At 42.8% G+C, this 20641-nt stretch overlaps 1 protein-coding gene across 6 annotated transcripts in view; it reads left to right on the top strand.

Annotated features, from left to right (window-relative positions):
• Positions 1-20641, top strand: part of FCHO2 (FCH and mu domain containing endocytic adaptor 2) — a 178154-nt gene that overhangs the window by 61715 nt on the left and 95798 nt on the right. For all 6 annotated transcript variants that reach the window (XR_012645764.1, XR_012645763.1, XR_012645766.1 and 3 more), the window contains exons 7-8: positions 6481-6579; positions 13424-13520. Coding sequence is in view for 2 of the 6 variants with exons in the window: in XM_074995423.1 (XP_074851524.1) it covers positions 6481-6579; positions 13424-13520 (196 nt within the window). In the remaining 4 variants the exon portion in view is untranslated. The remainder of the gene's footprint in view (positions 1-6480; positions 6580-13423; positions 13521-20641) is intronic.

A 20641-nucleotide genomic window follows, 5' to 3' on the forward strand; every position in this document is an offset into this window, starting at 1 on the left:
AAAGGCTGGAGACCCAAGTCAGTGTAAAAGAGTTTGTCTGTGATATTAAGTCTATACCTGAAATAGGAACAGCTATTTAGGGTAAGAATTGCATCTATCAAGTTTCTTAGTGAATCAGAATTAACTATGCATTTTCTATTCATTTTAATTTAGTAACTTTCTTTCATGTCTGTTTTTAGTTGCAACCGTTTAAATCGTACTTTTAAACGTAATAAGATACACTTTTATTTATTATGAGGCCCGGAGTTAATGATGTCCCCAGGAGGTAGGAGGGGGAGAAATAACCACATGCATATCTCTTTTGTTGAAGAAGAGAGCTTACCTGATGAGCTTTCACTAGTTTAACTTTTACACAGAGAAAGACTGACCTATTTGGAGCTTTGATCCATTTTGCAAGTTGGTATATTGGGTGCTGTGCCCTAGAACTGCATCCTCTCAGAGCTGAAGTGGTTCAGTGTTTGCACCCTTCGGCCAGAAAGGTGTCTGAGCTGAGGTCCCTCATGGTGGATCCACCCTGCATGGTATTCCAAAAGTTCAAAGGTAGATCCAGATCTCATCCGGCCTTCTGGCCAAAGATGCTCTCCTCTTATCTCTATCAGTCAGGCTCTCTCACTACCTGTTTTTTAATCCCACGCCTCATGCTACCCCAAGGGAGCAGAGCTTACTTAATTTAGACATCTGTAGAGCCTTGCTTGTTACATGGACAGGACCAAACTATTCAGAAAGTTGCTGCAGCTCTTTGTGGCTGTGGGAGACAGGATGAAGGGCCTCCCAGTTTCATCCCAGAGGATTTCCTCCTTGTTAGTGGCTTGTGTTAAGGAATGCTGCAAGCTAGCAGGGGTTCCCTCTCTGATCAGGGCTCACTCTACAAGAGTGTAGGCCTTTTCAGCAGCATTCCTAGCCCATGTCCATATTCAGGAGATATGAAGGACTTCCACCTGGTCTTGCTACCTACATATGTTCTCAGCCCATTACACAATCACACAGCACTCTAGGGAGGATGCAGCAGTGGGTAGGGCTGTGCTACAGTTATCCCAGGGTTCCGACCCCACCTCCTGATGTCAGCTTGCATTTGCCTACATTGCAATGCATATGAACAATTACTCTAAGACAAAAAGATAGTTATTTACTTCTGTAACTGGTGTTCACGATGTGGTGTTCATGTCCATTCCAAAACCCTCCCACTTTTCCCCACTGTCAGAGAAGCCAGTGAGAAGGAGCTGAGTGGCAGACGGGGTTGGGTGGTGCCTATATTGGGGATCATAATGGCGCCACTCTAGATGGTGTTGCTCTGACTCGACAGCTACCAGCTAGGGAAAGAATTTCCAGCAACTGAGCACATGTGTGTGCATGCATCTACATTGGAAGGGACATGAACAACACTTCTCAAAGAACACCAGTTACTGAAGTAAGTAACTGTCTTTCTCTCTGCTCTATTAGCCAGAGCCTGAAACTAAAACTGGAAGAACAAATGCAAGCTAGCAAAACTGGCCCAGGAGATGCTCCAGTGTCTCTCCTCACCCACAGATTCCTCTCCTTTGCCTGATAAAACTGTCATCTTGGTTCTGTTGCTGATTCTGGATGACTTATTTTTAATAACTCCCTACTGACTGAGGCAGTTCTGTCTGATGAACATACTGCATATGTCAACACAGCCCCCAGTCAGAAAGCATAGACCCGAGCAAGAACAAGTATTTCATACAGGCCCAGCGTTTCTGTACTTGATTACCTGTATGTTGGTTGAAGGAGTAACATGAAAACATTGTTCTTCACGCATTCAGGACATCTTGGCACAAAGCAGGAGGAACACCTGTTCTTCCAAATGAAAGAGACTTTCTATATTGGTGACCCAATACAATTTAGTGCCTGACCAGGTTTTAAGACTGAAGATTCTGGATTACTTACCTGCAATTGAAACATTCCAGACCCTCCTTTAGTTAGTTGGAGGGTCATCCGAAGGTGATTTCAGCATATTGTCCTCTAATACTGTTGCCTTGGGTCTTCCTCCTGTCTGACAGTATTGAAATTCCTGAGGGGCCTGATTGATGTGCGCTTGCTTGTATCTCATTTAAAGTGATAATGAAGTGGGCATCAATCGGGGTGGGGGGAGGGGTGTTAAGAAAGAAATGTCATGATTAAAGCAACAGGGCTAGGAAAATGCTCTTCTCAGTAGCATTCTAAATAGATAAGAGTAGGGCAAGATTGCATTTGTCAAGGCTAGAGAAAATATATGGTAATAATGGAGACTCAGGAGGAGAGCCTAGACACAGTCTGGAAAAGAAGGATGGTATTTTAGTGGTGCTGTGCAGAAAGAACAAGTAAGATTTAGATAAGTCTGCATGTGAAGACTTGGAGAGAGGCCGAAGTTGAATATGATGCCTAGGTTACAGGCCGTAGTGGTGTCACGGTGATCCAGAGAGGACGTAGCAAGCTCGGTTTTGTGGGGGATGAGATTAAAAGATCAGTGTTAGCCATATCTAGTTTGAACTGATGACTAGGTATCCACAAGGATCTGTTGGAGAGATGGGCCAAGGCTTTCTTTTGGACAGAAGACAGGTGTGGGTGAGTGGTGGATCTGTGAGTTGTCAGCATCTGTACTGTGGTTGAATTTGTGTTTGTAGGTGATATTACCTGGAGATATTGTGTAGAGGGTGAAGAGAAGGGAAGCCAAAGACAAAACCCTATGGAGATAGAAAGTTGGAGGGTGGATGAGGGGGATCCTCCAAAGGCTATGCTGATAAAATTATTAGAGGTAAGAGAAAACCTAGGAGAAGACAGAGGCGCAGAAGGCAAGAGAGGACAAAATTAGGAGCATGGTTGTTTTAAGTGTGGATGAAAGGTCAAAGAGAATGAGAATTAAAGTACTAGTTCTGAACTTTAGTGAGGAAGAAGTCATTAGGGAGTCCGATGAAAATGATTTCTCTTGAATGCAAGTAGTGGAAGCTAAATTGAAGAGGGTCTCTGGAGGAGAGGAACTCAGATAGTGATTGTAAACAGCATGTTCAGTGAGCTTAGGGTGAATTGGCGGTAGTTGAAGAGGAAAGTGGAGACAGAGAGGGTGCTTTTGTTTTTTGTTTTTTTTAATGATAGATTAAAATAAGTTGTACTGAGGGGAAAGAGACAAAGGTTAAGGGAAAGTATGGGAGTGTTTGAGGAAGATCAGTAGATAGGGTGTGATCACTGGGGAAATGAAAGTGTTAGAGGAGAAGATCAGATGAGAATTTTGCCTTTGTGGCAGTGAAGGTGAGAGTTGTTGGAGGCAAAGTGGAGAAGGGAAGACAAATTGAAGGACTGGGGAAGGTCAGGTCATATGACAGAAGTAGAGACAGGAGAAAGTGAGTTGAGGATTTGAGGGGTGAGTCAAAAGGTGGCAAAAATGAAGCTGACAGTATGGCATGGGATTCAATAAAATTGAATAGCATTTCTTCCAGTAGTATCTCTGTGGATGCCCTGTTGTAGCTGTGCATACACCCATGTACCTTTTGCTTGGTGATTTTAAGTAAGCAGTGCCTATTTAGTCTGTTCTTGTGCTTCAGTCTCTGGTGCTTCCAGTCATACCTCAGTACTGAAACCAACCCAGATATCATTGAGGCATGATAAACTTAGCAGAGACTACAAATATTCTGTTTTTCAGAAATATAAGATAGCTTTACACTTCTTGTGGGCTGTAGCTAAACAAGTATTTCAGATGCCTGTGGACAGTTTATGTTGTCATTACTGGAGTCATGTGACAGGTCTACATCTCAACAGTCAGTGCCTTCAGTACCTGCTCCATCTTCCTAGATGGGACCATCGAAACAGGCAGTTCTCCTGCTAGTGATACCAGTTACTGCAGACTCTTGGCAGATTTCAACACATTTGCACTAGACATTGGAGAGCAAGGGTGGGGAACCTAGGGCCCATGGTGAACCTGGCCCCTGGCTCATTTTGATTTGGTCTGCAGTGAGGGGGCCTGTAGAGGGAGGGCTTTCCCCCATAGCATGGCTGGAGCCACCAGCTGGCTTGTTCTGCTACTGGGAGAAGTCTTGAGTCCCACCTCCCATGAAAGCTGGAGCATGAGCAGAGCCCCAGTACCTTAAGTTGAGTGAGAGGGTTTTTTGTTTGGTTGTGGGATATGGTTTTTTTAGCATCTCAGTGGGGGCGGGCGGTCCAGGTCAGTGAGATGTAGGGGTTTTGCTGTTGTTGTTTTTTTTATTTTATTTTGTTTCTCACTTGTGTGTGGCCTCCACCTGATTTATCTGTGGGTCAATGGCTTCCATTTTAAAAAATGGTTTTCTAGCTGTTCTAGAGACTTAGTCAGATGATCTGGAATCTCCATTGTTAACAGGTAGCATGTAGTTGTTGTTATTGTGGTCTATGGGCTCACTGGGACCATAACTTTCATCGTAGCTGTTCCATACGAACTGCAGTAGGTAGGCAGTTGCATTCATTGCAGGCATCTACTGAACCTCTAGATTGTCCAGAATATTTCCTCAGGCCCCTAGATTGCTGTGGGAAGCCCCTGACTGTTCTAGAAGATGTGTTCCCCCATCTTTCTACCGTGAGATGGAAATCTCAGGGACAGTCTCATAGTCCTATTTCCGAGAAGGACCAGGGTTAGATTCTATTTCTTGTGCCTTGTGGTCTACCTCAGTGCCCACATGTGGATCCATGGGCTGTTTACTTTCAGCAATTCTCAGATCTTCCCATTTCCTCCCAGTAGGACCATGGAGGAAGATATTTCTCTGTCTCATTACTCCCTCCTCAGCATCCTCAGGAGAAGTCTTTTGAAGACCAGAAAGTTAGAGTTGACAGGGAAGTCACCCTGCAAACTCTTATTCAGGCACTATATCTTTACTGTACAGTGTTATAGTGTTGCCTATGCCTTCTCTCACTGGTAACTATGAGTGATTTTAGGAGTTGATTCCACTACAGAGTGGTCCAGGGGTCTCAGCATGAGCTTTTAGGTATTTTACTTATGACAGGTGTGGTCAGGGTGGCTCTATTAGTGAATGAATGTTAGTGGATCCCACACAAAACAGTTGGCGCACTCTGACCATTGCAATGTCCACTGGCAATTGGATGGACAGGAATACTATAAACTGGCAAAAACTCATATCCATGCTTCTACATCAGATGCTTCTGTTGCCGATGGAGTCTTGTTTTCAATGTTAGAGCCAGATTAGAAACTCCCCACACCATCAGTCCTTACCATTCAGAAGTCACCTGTCATGGAGCATCCTTAGGGAGACTTCTGAAGAAAAGGTTACTTTCCTTGGGCAGCAACTGGAGTTCTTTTGAGATGTGGTGTCCCTTTGGGTCTTTGCTACCTGCCCTCCTTCCCCTCTTCTTTGGAGTCTTGTCAGTGTGGACTTCAAGAGAGGGAAGAAACTGAGGTTTAGCAATTATTTTTATATCCTTGGTACAGTCCACAAGCAGTACTTGAGTGCATGTGTCGGCAAAGCCACTAAATGTCTTCTGTCAAAGGTGTATGGGTGGAGCATCTAGAGACCCGCATTTTGAAGAACTCCACTTACTAGTCAGGGGGTGGCCAACTTTGTTTTTCTGTGGGAAAATGGCAGAACACTTAGTAGGGAGAACAAATTTGAGTGGAGGAAGTCAGTCTGGTCATAGGATTTTCACCAGAGATGCTCTGCAGCATGAAAGCAGGAGCAAAGGAAGCAGGAGTGGATGGTGAACCATGGTTGAGTGTTTGCAGAGCAGGTTTTGCAGTGGACGGGAGGAGTAGAAGAATCCAGTGCAGAGGAGCATGAAACATAGAGTCAACAGCCATATCAGTGGGAGAAAGGAAAAGGGGAGGTGAGGAGTCAAGGCAAAATGAAAAGTCATAAATACATGTCCTGACAAAGCCAAATGGCAAGATATGGGGGTAGGATGAGGGCAGGTCCCATGGGCAGTACTAAAAAAGACCAAGTAATCTTTGGAGATGAGGAGGAACTCAGCAGTAGCAATTTGAGAGCAGTACTTGTGGAAGACCCAGTTAAGTGAACAGCTCTTTTGCTGACTGGAAATGTTGAACCAATTAGCTTTCTGATTGTTTCCACTGATTTTCACAAGTACAGTTGCAGTAATTGTGTCTGCAGAAGTGTGTAGTGTTGTATGCAAGCATTTCAAAATCTTATTCAGAGCCACTAGAGGTTATTTGTGTGAAAACTACATCACTGTTATAATTTTTATCTTCAGGTACAATAGAATGTGAATGTTTTTAAATGCTCAAATGGTTGAATGATGCACTGTGATATGATAAAATATCTTTCTAAGGGTATTATCTGGCTACCTTTAGCATATCCAGAAATGCCTGCTTTCCTCTTACACACACTAACACCAACTGTAGTTCATATCTGGAAAGCAGATTGTTTTGTGGTGATTTTTCTTGCCCAGTGTATGTAATACTGAAGTTGTAACATGACAGTTCACTAATTATTTTAACCATATTAACTGTTTTTGTCATGATTCTGATTGCTTCTGTTTACCACACAGAAATTTCAAGACATTGAAGAAATGCATCTTGTTCACATGAAAGAAATTGTAGAATCATTGTCAAATACTGTAAAAGAAATTCATTTACAAATAGGCCAGGTGAGTTTATTTAAATTGATCTTTGCATTTATCTGATGGAAAGTTTGTTAGATTTGTTTCTTACGGTTCTGCGTTGATTGTCAGTTTTTGGTACATGACGTAAACTTAAACTTGTCTTCCAGTAGAAAAAGGACAGATATGCCAGCAAAAAAATTATGTATCCTTATGGTTCATTTTATTGCAACACATGATATCACATTAAAATGTACTTTTGAGCATGTAAAATCCAGGTCTTTATGTTGTGTTGTATTTTGTACATTCTTGAAAGCCTTTCGAGATCTTTTATCTCACGTTACGGAGACTGTAAATCTTAAATCAGTGATTATACAACAGAAATCACATCAACTCTGACATTTTTGGCCATGTGGGTTTCACCCACAGTGACATACTAGAGCCAAAGAACCATCCAGTCTATTTCCAAAGTGGTTAAGAGATATTATAAAATGTCACTGAAAAACTTTCAATACCTTTTCTCCCACCCAAATCCAGGATAATTTTCAGGAAGAGTTGAAATTGATTAAAGGACTGTCCAAAGACCTCAAAACAAGACTTTCTGACACAGAGTCCACTTGTCCAAATCATTGCAGTGTGATATGGTGAATAATCAGGTATTGTCAAGAAATTATATTTTGTGAGCATGGGAGACAGTGACATTCTTCCTGGTAAAAGTACCGGAGGATGCTGGAGAGAAAATAAGATGTCACATAGTTGCTGGAGAAACCTTATGGGCAGTCTGCCTCTGACCAAACACAAGATTAGTGTCCGGACTTAGCCTCTTGGTTGTCAGGATCTGGAATATCAACAGAAATTTGGGCACCATCAAGGACCTACTGCTACAGGGGATGGAGCGCTACAGTGAGGGGGGAAAAAATACTCCACTCTTTTAAAACAAAACTCCTGAACTGCCACCCTAGGGATACTGGTTTATACAAATAATAATAAGCCTTACAAATAATAGCTCAAGCATAAGAAAGGGATCTTTTTTCTATCCTAGACCTGCATAGGCTAAATAGATATGTACACTGCCTCAGATTCGGTATGATAGCACTTTTTTCAGTTGTTCCATCTCTTCAGACTCAGAACTGTTTTGTGGCTCTCATCTTACAAGGCTGTTATTTCCATGACCACCTGACTTCCATGTGACAGACACAGTCCACAGGGTGTATTTGATTTTGCTGGTGGGCCCAGTCATTACTGATGCAAGGTCCTGCTATTCAGACTCTACAGCACCAGGAATCTTCACAAGCCATCTAGCAGTGGTGGAAGCCCACCTGAGAAAGTAAGGCATTCATGTCTGTTGTATTAGCATAATAGGCTGATGTGGCAAAATCAGTGTTGTTCCTGGACCCCTGGCCCTTTGTTCAGTCCACTGGCCCCACCATAGGAACCCTGGTACTGGGGTAGAGGGGCGGTCTGTGGGGGGGAAATCCCATTCCCACCCAGTTGTTCCGTGTTCTGGCCTAGGGATCCTAGATGGCTGCTGTTGGTGAGGACTGACTGACTCCCTTACCCTTGCCCCTGCACCTCTTCTGCCTGGGCCACTTCCCCAGATGATCCCACTCGGTACTTCCTTCAGATAGTGGCAGCTGCAGCAGCAAGTCCCCCTTCTTTATCGACTCAACCATCTGACCAGTGCTCCTTAGTCTCTGGTTGAGCCTCCGGGACCCCTGGACTTGAGGGCAGCCCAGCCCCAGGTTACTGAGGCACTGTTCCTCCAGGTCTCCTTCCCTCTCCTCACTCATCTCCTAAACTCTTCTTAATCACTTCTCACACACCGCCTTGCCCTGCATGGGAAAGGGTTTATAAAGGTAGCCCTATGTGGGATCAGTTGGCCCTAATTGATTTAGGGCAGCCTGCTCCTCAGCTGCTCCCACTCTGATTTTCAGCTCCAAATCTTCCCTGTTTTTACTCTTGTCTTTCCTCTCTTGGTCTCACCATGTCACACTGAACAAAAGTTTATCACAGCAGAGAGCCTGGAGTGCACTCAGTCACTACTTAACTGTTTGGGCCTCCTAACAAACTATAAAATGTGACTTGGTCCATTGCACACAATAGAGATCACAGGAGCTGTGATCGACTCCAGATTTTTTTTTTAAATTTTATTTTAAAAAAGCATGTTGGGAAAAGAGTTAACAACTTGAGGTTCACAGATGATTATCATTGAAGAAGATGAGGAGAAGCTAGTGAAAACGGTGCGGGTGTTAAACAAAGAAGGGAAGCGGTACGGAGTGATTATGAACATTGATAAAACAAAAAATGGTATTTGGAGATAAGGAAATAGGAAGGAAGATCAGTGTGTATGGTATTGAACTAGAAAATGTAGAGAAGTTCACATGTCTGGGGAGCAGCATAACGTATGATCTAGACTGTAAGAAGGAAATAGAGACTAGAATAGCGAAAGCAAGAGCAAGTTTGAAGGCGATGGATAAGATCTGGAAAAGCAAAGCAATTAGCTTAAGAACGAAGCTGGGCATCTTGAAAATGTGCGTATTCAGCAGCATGTTGTACAGATGTGAGACATGGGTGATAACAAAATATTCGAAAAGAAGAATATTGGCATTCGAAAGAAGTTGTTATAGAAGGATTTTGAGAATAGGATGGATGCAGAAGGTCACCAATGAGGAATTATATAGGAAGATACAGTCGAAAGAGAACCTGCTGCAGAAGGTTATAAAATGGAAGCTACAACTATTTGGACGTATTTGCAGAGTGAACAACGAATGAAAAATCAAGACTTTAGTATTCGGCATAATGGATGGTTCGAATAGGAGAGGCAGACCCCACAGAGAATGGATAGATGATGTAGTAGATTGGTGCGGAGCTAGTCTACAGAAACTAAGCCTCTCTGCACTGGATAGGGAAAGATGAAGGGATATAGTGAAGGAGGCATCAGACACCAACGGGCGCTGAGGCCACAGTTGATGATGATGTGTGCCTGAGGACAACTTCCAGTTGCCAGCATGTAAACATCATCTAACATCAAAAACAGCTGTAATATTATGGACTTGCCCAACAGTATTCAACCACTTGCTGGCATGCATGTATTTGATGCTGCTTGCTGGACTTCATCTGTGACTGCTCCACCTTGAGCTACCTGTTTTCCAGTGAGACAATGTTTACACGGGAAAGTGTTACTGTCACATTGTGTGACTTCTGAACTGACTTCTGTTGTCTACAAACTACTGTGTAGTTTCACAAGACAGGCAAGTGGTTGATCCCACAAATGTGAGTACCCTTTCAGTCCCCATTCCACCAAAAATACTCATTATTGACATGTTCTAGATGAAGTGCAGCTGCATGCCATCAAGCTAATCTTTATAATGTTTGTGCCTATTGTCTTAAATTCTATTGTGACAGTTTTGTGGTGCCTGTTAAAGATGTGCATTTTGTAATCAAACAAAAGGGTACCTCCTCACCTGTGTGCCTAGATGCCATCAAATTCTGCACTTGTATTATTAGAATGATGACTTCGGTTGTTCTTCAACAACTCCGTATGGCCAGAACCAGCCTACTGGATTTCTTGAACAGGCAATCAGTGACCAGTCAACAGTTCAATAAAACTGATTTTATTGTATTTTATTTTTGAGATATATATAAAATTTATTTATTTGTTTTATTTTGGTCATTGGAAATCTTCCATGATAGACTAATTTGCCACCAAAGGCACCTCTAAGTGTCAGAACTGCACCTCCACATGAGACCTGAATCCAGGTTCATTATCAGATGCCTCAGTATTGCAGTGAAACAGAAGCTTACTGTATGCTTTTTCTTTAATTTTCCCTGATTCCAGGGCATACACCAAAACAAAGACAAAGCCACAGTCATTTTCTTACTTTCATGCTGGCCTCATCAGTTTTAGCTGACGCCCAATGCAAATGTCAGTTCAGCCTCTGATCCAGTTTCTAGTACACTTGGATCTGATCTCACAGCATTGTAACCCCGTATCCATCCAGATATGGAATCATTACACTAAATGGCATGAATATTGGCTGGTTGAGTATTTGCTGATATATTGCTTCCTCCAGGTTCAGGAAAGCCTATTTCAGAGCAGGAAAACATCTACCAGAAGTATTTAATCCTCTGAATGGAATTGGGTTCTCAGTATAGGTGTCCTAACGCAGTCTGAACCCCAGTCTAGATCCTTGACTATTTGTTACATTTGAGACAGGCTGGCCTGTTGTTCCTCTTTATTAAGGACTGCCTTGTGTTTATGCTTCTCTCATCTGACCAAAATTTCTCAAACATCTTTGCATACTTACCTACCACTTGAGGAACCTGCATCTCTCTAGTATCTCAGTTGGGTTCTCCTGGAGCTCATGGTGGTTGTTTGAATCTCTCACTGAATATTCATTATACAACCTTATTCTAAAGTTGATGTTCTTAGTAGGCATTGCTGCAGGCTGGAGGATGAGTGAACTTTAGGCGCTCATGGCAGAACCGTTTATATGAGCTTCCACAGAGATGAGACATAAGTTCAAGTGAGATCTGAACACTAATTCCTAAAATGGACTCAGATTTTCACTTAAACCTGTCATTTTCCTAGAGCCGTGCTTGGCAAAAGGAGAAACAAAATTGTCCACACTAGATGTTCCAAGGATATTCCTTCATTATAGTGACAGGACCAAACCATTCAGGCTGTCATTCCAGTTGTTGACACATATAACTCGACATTCTAATGGTCAGGTCATCTCTTCATATAAATATCCAAGTGGATAACATAATGTGTCTGTCTTTGTACTAACTGACTAGTATAGCTGTCCCAATAAACATAAAGGTTCACTTCACAAAAGCAAAAGTAAAGTTTTGTGACTACTTCAGGAATGTGGTGATAGCAGCAATTTGTAAGTTCGTGTGGACTTAACCCACTGATATTTGTTAAGCACTGTGGCTTGGGGCAGAGTGGCTAGATTAAATGGCATGTTTGGGAGACTAGTACTTGAATCACAGCTCAACTGATGAAGCTAAAACTCCTTAACCCTGCAATTCTGAGGAGATACTGGTTCCTCTGTCACATACAGAGACATTCACAAAGAAAAGAGAGTACTTAAATATGTCAATGTTACTCTCGTGATGTGTCCTCCACCCTCACTTTTCATGTTCCTCAGCTATTACAGCTTTGAATTTCAAGGAAACTTTGGTTCATCTTTGTGCCCTTTATCCACTATCATGAGAGCACAAGGAGGGACCATGCTTGTGTGTGGCCTTGATGGACACTGCTATTAAAATAAATAAAATTATGTTCTTGTGTGCATGAGGCATGTCTTCACCTGCAGTGGGACCCTGCTGTGTCATCAGATAATCACACTTACTCTAGCATAATTAATCTATCTTTATCACTGTGGTTCGTTCTTCTCACTGCTGCCACTTACTACTAGTGGACCAGACGTGCTTGATTACATTAGAATGATTTTATAGTTCTGTCTAAAAAAATTATTTTTGTTTTTGTGCCGATGTAGTTGGTTTGTATGCTGGTTTTACGTTTTAGATTTACACTCTGTCCAGTCTTGTGGGCAAGTGATTGTGCACTTATCAATATGGTGCATTTGGGGAAGCCATAGGAGAAACAAGCAACTTTTGCTTTCTTCCAGCAGATGCCGCCTGTTGCCTCTGCAGTATATTAAGCTTAAATGTACCAGAGATTTGAGGGAGTTATGAAACATTGCTAAGTTTCTATTAAAGTAATTTTAATTTTTACCTTAAGTAGTACTTCATGATATTTATTTTTTAATTTTCTTAATATACTTCAGTCATTATCTGAAGCTCCTTATCTTGAAACAGGGTCTCTGATTTCTATTCTTGAAGAAAGTTCCCTCAGCAGACTGAAATTTTCTAATTTTTAGAGAGTTCTGAACTCCCGGTAAACTGAAGTTATCCATTATCCCTCATTACATTTGGATAATTGGTGTTAAATTCTATAATCTTGATATGTATCTAGTAAGGAAACAAAATAATATCTTGCCTTTTTAAAACATTAAAGGAATTGTCAGTGTTTACTTGAAAGCTTTCTTCCTTGACTTCAAGTCTACATTTGTTTCTCATGCAACTGGGATATTACACTCATTTATTTTAGGCAAAAGTGTAGAAATGGCTGCCTGGACCTTAAATAGCTTCAGAACATGACATTGTATTGTGCTTTCTTAAGAGTTGAGGGGCAGTGTTAAAACTATTTAAGCAAGCTTTAGAGTCAGTGGTTTTTCCACACAGAAGCTACTCTGAGGCTAGCATAGTTATGTGTAAACAAGAAATCTTATTCATTCCTATAATTGTTAATGCATAGGAATTTAAGTGTATTTGTAGTTCAGAATGGGACTATCTAAATCCTGAGGGTTTTTTGTTTTTTTGTTTTTTGTTTTTTTTTTAAGTTTATGAATAATGGATTGTGTTGCTGCTGTTTTTTATTTTAACTTTTATGTTTAAAACACCTATCAGTATTGCTGGGTTGGACAGGCTTTTTCTGAGTACTGCTTGTTGCCAGGTAGGTGGAAGCTATGATCGTACAATGTTACATCTGGATAAGCCTTCTATCATAGTGGTTGCTGTGCATAATCTCTTATTATTTATAATAAAATCAGTTTAAAAAGAAGAAATGGAGGAAAATCCAAGATCCATTTTCACTAACAGTCATTGCCTGCTTTGTCCTTCCTGTGATTCCTCTTTGGCATGTCCCGAGCATTAAAGGAACAAAGTTGTTTGATTGCAAAGATATCTTATCATGTCCTTCATCCTGTTAAGACCATACTCTGAAAGACAATATTTTAAATGCTAACTATAGGAAAATCAACTATTTAAGGTAATCTTTTTCCAGATATTGCTTTTTACATTTATTTTATTTACTTTCTTAAAGGTTCATGAAGAATTTATTAATAACATGGCAAATACTACAGTTGAAAGTTTGATACAAAAATTTGCAGAGTCAAAAGGCACTGGCAAGGACAGACCTGGTAAGAGATTAAAAATGTAAGAATTAGATATATAAATTTTAAAATTCTTTTGTCAAGTTTGCACGTCTAATACAAGTCAGTGATTTTGTGTAATGTACAGTATATTTTGAATGTGTTAATCAGTTCTCGTACAGTAATATGTAATTTTTATTGTACATATTCCATTACTACAGTGAGTTGCTAGACATACTAATTATGACAGTTGACTTAATTTGTTATGTGGGATATTTTATTGATGTGTTGTCAGATGGCATTTGATTGTAGCTGTGTTTACCTAGAAAGATAGAAAACAGAAAGTCATTAATTAAATTTGTGTTAAATATTCAATCACTGAAAACTTTTGTCAGTTAATTTCAAAGATTGTTTCTCTTTACTTTCTTAACACTGCCACCTTGTTCTTTTGCATTATAGTTCAATTACACAATTATATGTTTTTGCAATTCAGTATACTTGATCTCTTGCCATAAAACTTGATATGATTTTACATTTACATTAATGTATCTGTGGTAATTTTTCACTTTAACTGAACTTTTATTTCCAGAATGATACGTTTGAGTACTTTTGTCAATGCCCACGTATGGAAACTCTGACTTTACCTTTGTACTCCCTACCATTCTGGTGTGGCATTTCTGGTGAGCTCCGTTTTAGTTTCCCCTCACCAGTGTTTTAGACAAATCCAAACAAACCACCTGTGTTAAGAGCAGCACCACTTTTCAGAAGATCTCATTTCTTGACATCAAAGATTAACATAAATATAAATAAGACTTTGTTCATGTACCCCTAGGAAATTCACCATCTTGGGATCTGTCCAGCTAACTTCTTGGTCCTTTAGCAACAACCTACTCCTGGTCAAACTCTTTGTCGGGAGCCAGGATGTAGAGATTGCTCCTGCTCTCCAACCTTGGATATCCGTTTCCAGTTTCTTCTTTCAGCTTACTCTTCTTCCCTTCATCTGGAGAACAGTCTTGGGTTCCTTCCTCTCAAGGCACTCTTTTTACCTTCACCTGGGGAGCAGTTTGTCTCTCCATGGCACCCTCTTAATTTCCTTCCCCTGGGATACTTCTGGTTCCTATCTAGGAACTCTCACGCTCAGGGGTTACCTTGCATCCTAAAAGCCCCCTCATCCGAGAGAAACATTCCTCCTGCACGTATTCTCCTGACTGAACTCAAGAAGCCTTTTCACAGAGTAAATGCTTGTTTACAACTAACTGATCCATTACATAGCCACTTGGAACAACCAGTTGCTCGAAGTGGTTTTACACAGGACCATTGTGGCCCTGAATCCTCTTTTAAGGACCAGTTGCCACGTGATATACCCAAACATGCTCTGTTACATCCTTGGAAATGTCCATCTACCCAGTGGCAGAAAATCTGCATGGATTGTGTCGGACCATTTATGGATAGGCTTGGCAGAATTTGGTTTTGGTTTGCTTTTAAAGAATAATTTTATATTTAATTTTTTAAATTTTGAACTATTTTAATTATCAGTCATAGTGAATGGGGGTGGTTAGGGTTGGGACTAGGAATAAGTCAGCGCTGACAGGAGGAGTACAGATGGCTTGCTGCATAGCACCGAGACTTAAGACATTGGGGTACATACTGTTGGGGTGGCTGCAGTTCTTGCCTGATTTAATATAGACTTCTGACCTGGGCCATAAGGAGAATGGTGAACCTCTGGCTGCAGAGGGAAGACACCTTGCTGCTGAACAGTTTCTGGCCTGGCATAGCTCCTGTATTCCTGGTGAGTGAGTGAGCGAGCAGGGACCTAATAGTGGGGCTGGAGAGGACTCTGTGTAAGGCTAGCAGAGCTGATTACAATGGATGCCTGCAGGCAGAATGTGCAAAGGCTATGGTTCTGGTGGGACAGAAGAGAGTCCTGGCTAGAGCTCATCATTCTCCCTGCAGATCTCATTTCTGCACCAGCAGTAGTGCAGCCCTCTCCTCACCTTGGACCTGCAGGGATCCTGTGTTACCCAGCCCTGCAGCTGTTCAAGGAGCTCTCTGAAGCTGTGCTGTCCAGTCCCTGTTTCCTGACTCCTGCGACAGCAGAGCTGCAGAGGACTCTCTGTACTTCACAGGTCAGGTGTCACCCAGTCCCTATAGATACAATATTGTGGGAGTAGGGCTGCACTTGCATAAGTGTTACTGCTGGATTTTTTTTTTTTTGGTCAGTGTCAGTGTGAGCTGAAATCTATATTTACCAATATCTGTTTATTTAAATTAGATCATCCTAAGCCAGTTTATAGGGCAAATGTTTTTGATTGCAGCAGGTAGATGCTCATTCATGGACGCTGTACCAGCACAGAAGTGGGTGGCTATTGCTGTGTGGAAACTGGCAGTTCCAAGCTGCTGTGGGCCTGTGCCACATCCTTTTGGAGGTGGGCAGTCTGCTGGAAGGGTTGAGTATTTGCAGGTTAGTGAGGCATTTAACACGGTGGTCTACTGATTGATGGTTGCCATAAACAAAATTCTGGAAATAATGGTTGACTGTTGGGGAATGGGATTTCTGAGCTGACCTGGAGCCATTGACAGCAGCTACATCCTTACATCTCCTTGGCAGAATGAATTTCCTCTCAGGAGTTGACAGTCTCGACACTTCAAAGATAAAAGTAGCATATTTTTTTTTCATTTGGAAGAACCTCAGAGTATTTGTCGCATACTTTGTAGTGGAAAGCCACAGTTTTCATACTATTCAACATTCCACAGATGTGACTATTAGACTGCAAAGAAGTGGAGGCTAATTATGGTAAGATACATGTGTCCCAAGAGGAGGAAGCAGTTCCTTAATGGGACTTTATTATCAGCTTATAATTTATTCTTTAAAAGCTGTCCAGTGTTTCAAGAACATAGCAGATTTCAGAGTACAGAACGAAAAAGAGGCTTTACAGTCCTGGGAAGGAGATCGTCCATAAATTGCCTGAAGTTTCTTCTAATAGTTGCTCCTCTGTATGTTGCTAAAATGGAGGGTTTGGTCATGTAAGAAGGTGTGGACCAAGCAGACATTACTGCTGTTGACTCTCAAGACCCAACTGTTGTTTCAGCTACGATAGATATTTTTCCAAAATACGGTTACAAGACTGGGAGGCATTTTGATTAGTAATTGTCTATTTTCAGCTAGCATACAGAGTTTACAGACAATGAACAATGTCCAATTACCCAGCCCCCTCCCAGCATCTCCAGGTAATGAGTGAAATAGACAGGGAATGAAAAAGCTACACACCACACATTTATTTCATTTCCTGATATTTCAGATTACAGTGTGACAAATCCCTTGCCTTTTTACTGCAATGGGACAGCTCACTGTGTCTCATCCAAATGCTAGAATGGATCCTTTTCCTACCGTCTTTCCTTTGGCTTATGCAGCATGGCTCAGTGTATGGGAAAGTCTAAACACAACAGAGAAAGCGATAATTTTGTAATCTTTCGGGGGAATAAACACTCCTGTGGTTCACTTTTCTTCAGTCAACCAAGGTTTTCCCTTCCACTTCGGTCACTTCTGCTCCTTTCCTGCTTCTTGCCACAACGTGGGGTCCTCTTAAGGGTTGTGAGCCACTTGAAGATTGTTACTGGAAGCTGTTGATAGCTCCCAGTCCATCCCACTGGTAAAAGGGGAAAGTATGATCAGCCTAGAGTCACTGTTTGGAGTCTTTTGGTCTGCTGCACAGGAATCTGAGGTGTTTAATGCATTCTCAACACAGGACTGGAGTCTGCCCAATATCCACCTGTTCTAGCTTCTTTGAAATTTCCCAGTACAAATGTCTGCTTCTGCTGCTCTGGGAGGAATTTTGGAGAATGGTTTATTCCACCCATATGATGATCATAAATGGGATGTGTTTGGTAGGAGAGGGGACCATATCCAACTGTAATGATCAAAAGAGTATAGCAGAAGACTATTCTGATGCAGTCAATGAAGCTTGCTGCGGCTTCTGGAAATGGAGGGACTTTTGCTAGAAATTGGGGGGACTTGGGGAACCAGGTTATTCAGAAAAGGGTTCATTGCATTTGGGAAAGAATGAAGGATTGTTAAAACTCAAGCTCTGGTGTTTGCCTCAGTCTGCACTGCACACTGGTGCAAATATTGAGTGATGTCACAGCTTGTGCAGCATACTTCAGGTATGCTAGTTATTAGCCCTGTACAGTGGACCCCTGACTTACATGTAGGTTGCGTTCCTGGGCAACCATGCGTAAGTCAAATTTCGAGTAAGTCAGGACCAGGTGCAGGAGGAGCCCTGCTGCCTTTGGGTCCCTTGATCCTGGCCATGCCTGTCTCCCTGCTCCTATGAGCAGCGGGGAGCCCAGGTGGGGCAGCGCTGTTCAGTTCCCTGGCTCCAGTGAGTTGTGGGCAGCTGGGAGCCAGGCACAGCAGTGCCGGTCACTTTCCCAGCTCCCTGCCACATATAGGAGCCAGAAAACTGACCAGTAAAGCAGCGCTGGTCACCTTCCCAACTTCTGCAATTGGAGGGGGGCTGGGAGCCAGAGGTGCCGCTTGGCTCCTGGCTCCCTTACACCTGCTGGAGCCAGGAAACAGACCAGTGAAGTAGCGCGGCTCACTTTCCAGGCTCCCACAAATGGAGGGGAGCTGGGAGCCAGGCTGCCACCTTGTAGCAACAGTAATTCAGACAGATGGTTGAGATACGAGTTGACATGACAGCTGTCACCCAGGATATCTCACTTAAGAGAAGGATGGATTGAGCTCCCATTGCTCACCCCCTCCAGTCCATCTGTAGTGACCTTTGAATGGGAAACAGGTATCTACCTACAGCCCAGAGATGTTTGTGCTGTCAAGATAACTCTCTGCTTCACGGGGGCATATCAGGCTACATATTATGCTATAAATGAGATCTCAGCACAGGATTATGGATCACTTTGGGCTTATTTTGGATCATTTTCATTTCAGTAAGGAAGAATATCACTGCTGGTTTAGATGGAAATACAGTACTCGAAACAGTTTATTACAGCACTAGAGGTGGCAATAAAGTCCCAGATTCAGTTGCTTAAAGAGCATATAGGATTCAGCAGTTGGGACCAGTGTTCCCACTAATTCAGGGATGGGCAAGATGTGGCCTGTGAACCAGATCTGGCCCACCTAACACTTCAGTCCAACAAATGGACTGCATTTGGCCTGCATACTGTTTTTATATCCCACTGCTGGGGTGTGGCAGTGGATGCTGGGAGTCATACACTTTTAAAATATCCATTGGAACCCTAGGTGTCCATGCAGTGCAGTATCAGTGGAGCTTGGAAGCCTTTTAAATACCAGCAATTTAAAGGACTCCAAGTTTATGGCTCGCAACCCCTGCTTCTACTGTGCTACCTGGCTGCTGCTTGGGATTCCTGAAGCTATTTTAAAAGCTGGTGGCTACCAGCTTCCGTTATTAGCCCAGCATCAAGCTATAAATTGTGGGCCAGATGCAGCCCATGGGCTAGATGTAGCCCTCAGGCCATATCTTGCTTGCTCCTGAGATAGATGAGTAATTTCTTTTATAATGTGCAGCCCTTGACAGCTTTCCAAAGTTCATGGAATAGCCTCCCAGCAAAAATTCTTGTCCATCCCTACTCTAGTTTTTCCCACCCTGAGCAGAACGAATTTTCTTATGTGCACCAATGTGGAGGTGATGTATGATACATTACCTTCATACTGGTGTACATAACAAAATTCCTTTGACAGGAGCGGGGCCAAGATATTCTGTGTGTGGGAGGGGGCTCAGGACTGTGCCAGTGTGTTGGGATGCACAGTTTCTGGCTGGGAATGTAGGCTCTCGGGTGGCGGTTGGTGTGCAGGTGGAGTGGAGGTACAGGCACTGGGCTAGGCTGTGGGCTTTGGGGTGGAGCCAGGTGTGAGGACTTGGAGATGCAGAAGGGCTTTAGGACTGAGGGAGATCAGGGTGGGTGGGTCAGGGGCTTGGGACTTGAGTTTACATGGGCAGCTACTTTCTAGGAACAGCATTCCCTGGAAGTATCCACATCATAAAAAGCTCTCAGGCAGATCGCTCAAGCCAAGGGACTTACAACTAAAGCTCCTTCTGATGGAGAAATTGTTGAGACAAGCTTCAGACCTGGAGACCAGGGCTTCCACATCAGAGGGCTCTCCAACAGCTACATCGGGTCAGGGGACAGCTAAAACCAAGCAGCAAGTGAAACCCAAGCTGCAGTCTTCACTGCAGAGAGAATGGCCAAAAATTATGCCCTGGTACCATCAGCGTCAGCCACGCCTCACTTGAAGGCACTGAGAACATCAAAGACACTGAAGACCCAAGAGGAAAAGGCAACTGCTAAGTCTTTCCCAGCCACCTGGTACCATCAATGTCTACAGGTTCACACCCCACCAACACTGACTCTGCAATCTGTGATATACACTTTGGTAGAAACATTTTTAACTGCCGCCACTGACAATGCACGCAGATCTGGCTCCCTGGACACCACTCTTCAGTACTGATTCCAACCCAATAGATCAGTGCTTACCTTCATCTCCTTGCTAGCCAGCTCTGAGCCATGCTTCTCTTCTGATGAGGAAGAAGAAATACAATCCATGCCATATTCAACCAGACATTCCCTGCCCAAACAGCTGCAGCAGCCACCATAGCTCTGGCAGCCATTCCCCTGGAGGGCCCTAATGCCTATACTGACACATGACTTTTTTGGCACTGATGGACAATTTCGGGCACAAACTCAGACCACACAAAAGCCTCCAGCGTCAGAGCCCTCTCCCATCCCCCCCCAATACCAGGACAAGAGAATGAGGATTCAGATGAGCCTCAAAAACAAGATCCAGGACTACCATCTAGAATTTCCTCCTCTTCATGTGGGGAAACGTAATTGCCACCCCCACCCACTACAACTGATGATTTCAGTTCCTTCTAGGATCAGTTCAGAAAAGTGGCAGACTTGCTCAAGGTATCACTGGCTGAGGTGTCAGAGCCTCAAAATAAACTCAACAACATATTCCAGGCTTCACCAGTCAACAAGATAACTTTCACGTGAAGTGGAGAAAGCTAGTTGGACAGCCTGTTGAAATGTTTCAGTCAGCTGGGTGCTTTCAGACCTCATTTGGTAACAAGGTCCATACTGCACACAACTCAAACAATTTCTCTCATTGGGGAAACTTCTCAAAAGGGGCTGTT

Source organism: Carettochelys insculpta, chromosome 5 (assembly GCF_033958435.1).
Source record: "Carettochelys insculpta isolate YL-2023 chromosome 5, ASM3395843v1, whole genome shotgun sequence".
Lineage (NCBI taxonomy): Eukaryota > Metazoa > Chordata > Testudines > Carettochelyidae > Carettochelys > Carettochelys insculpta.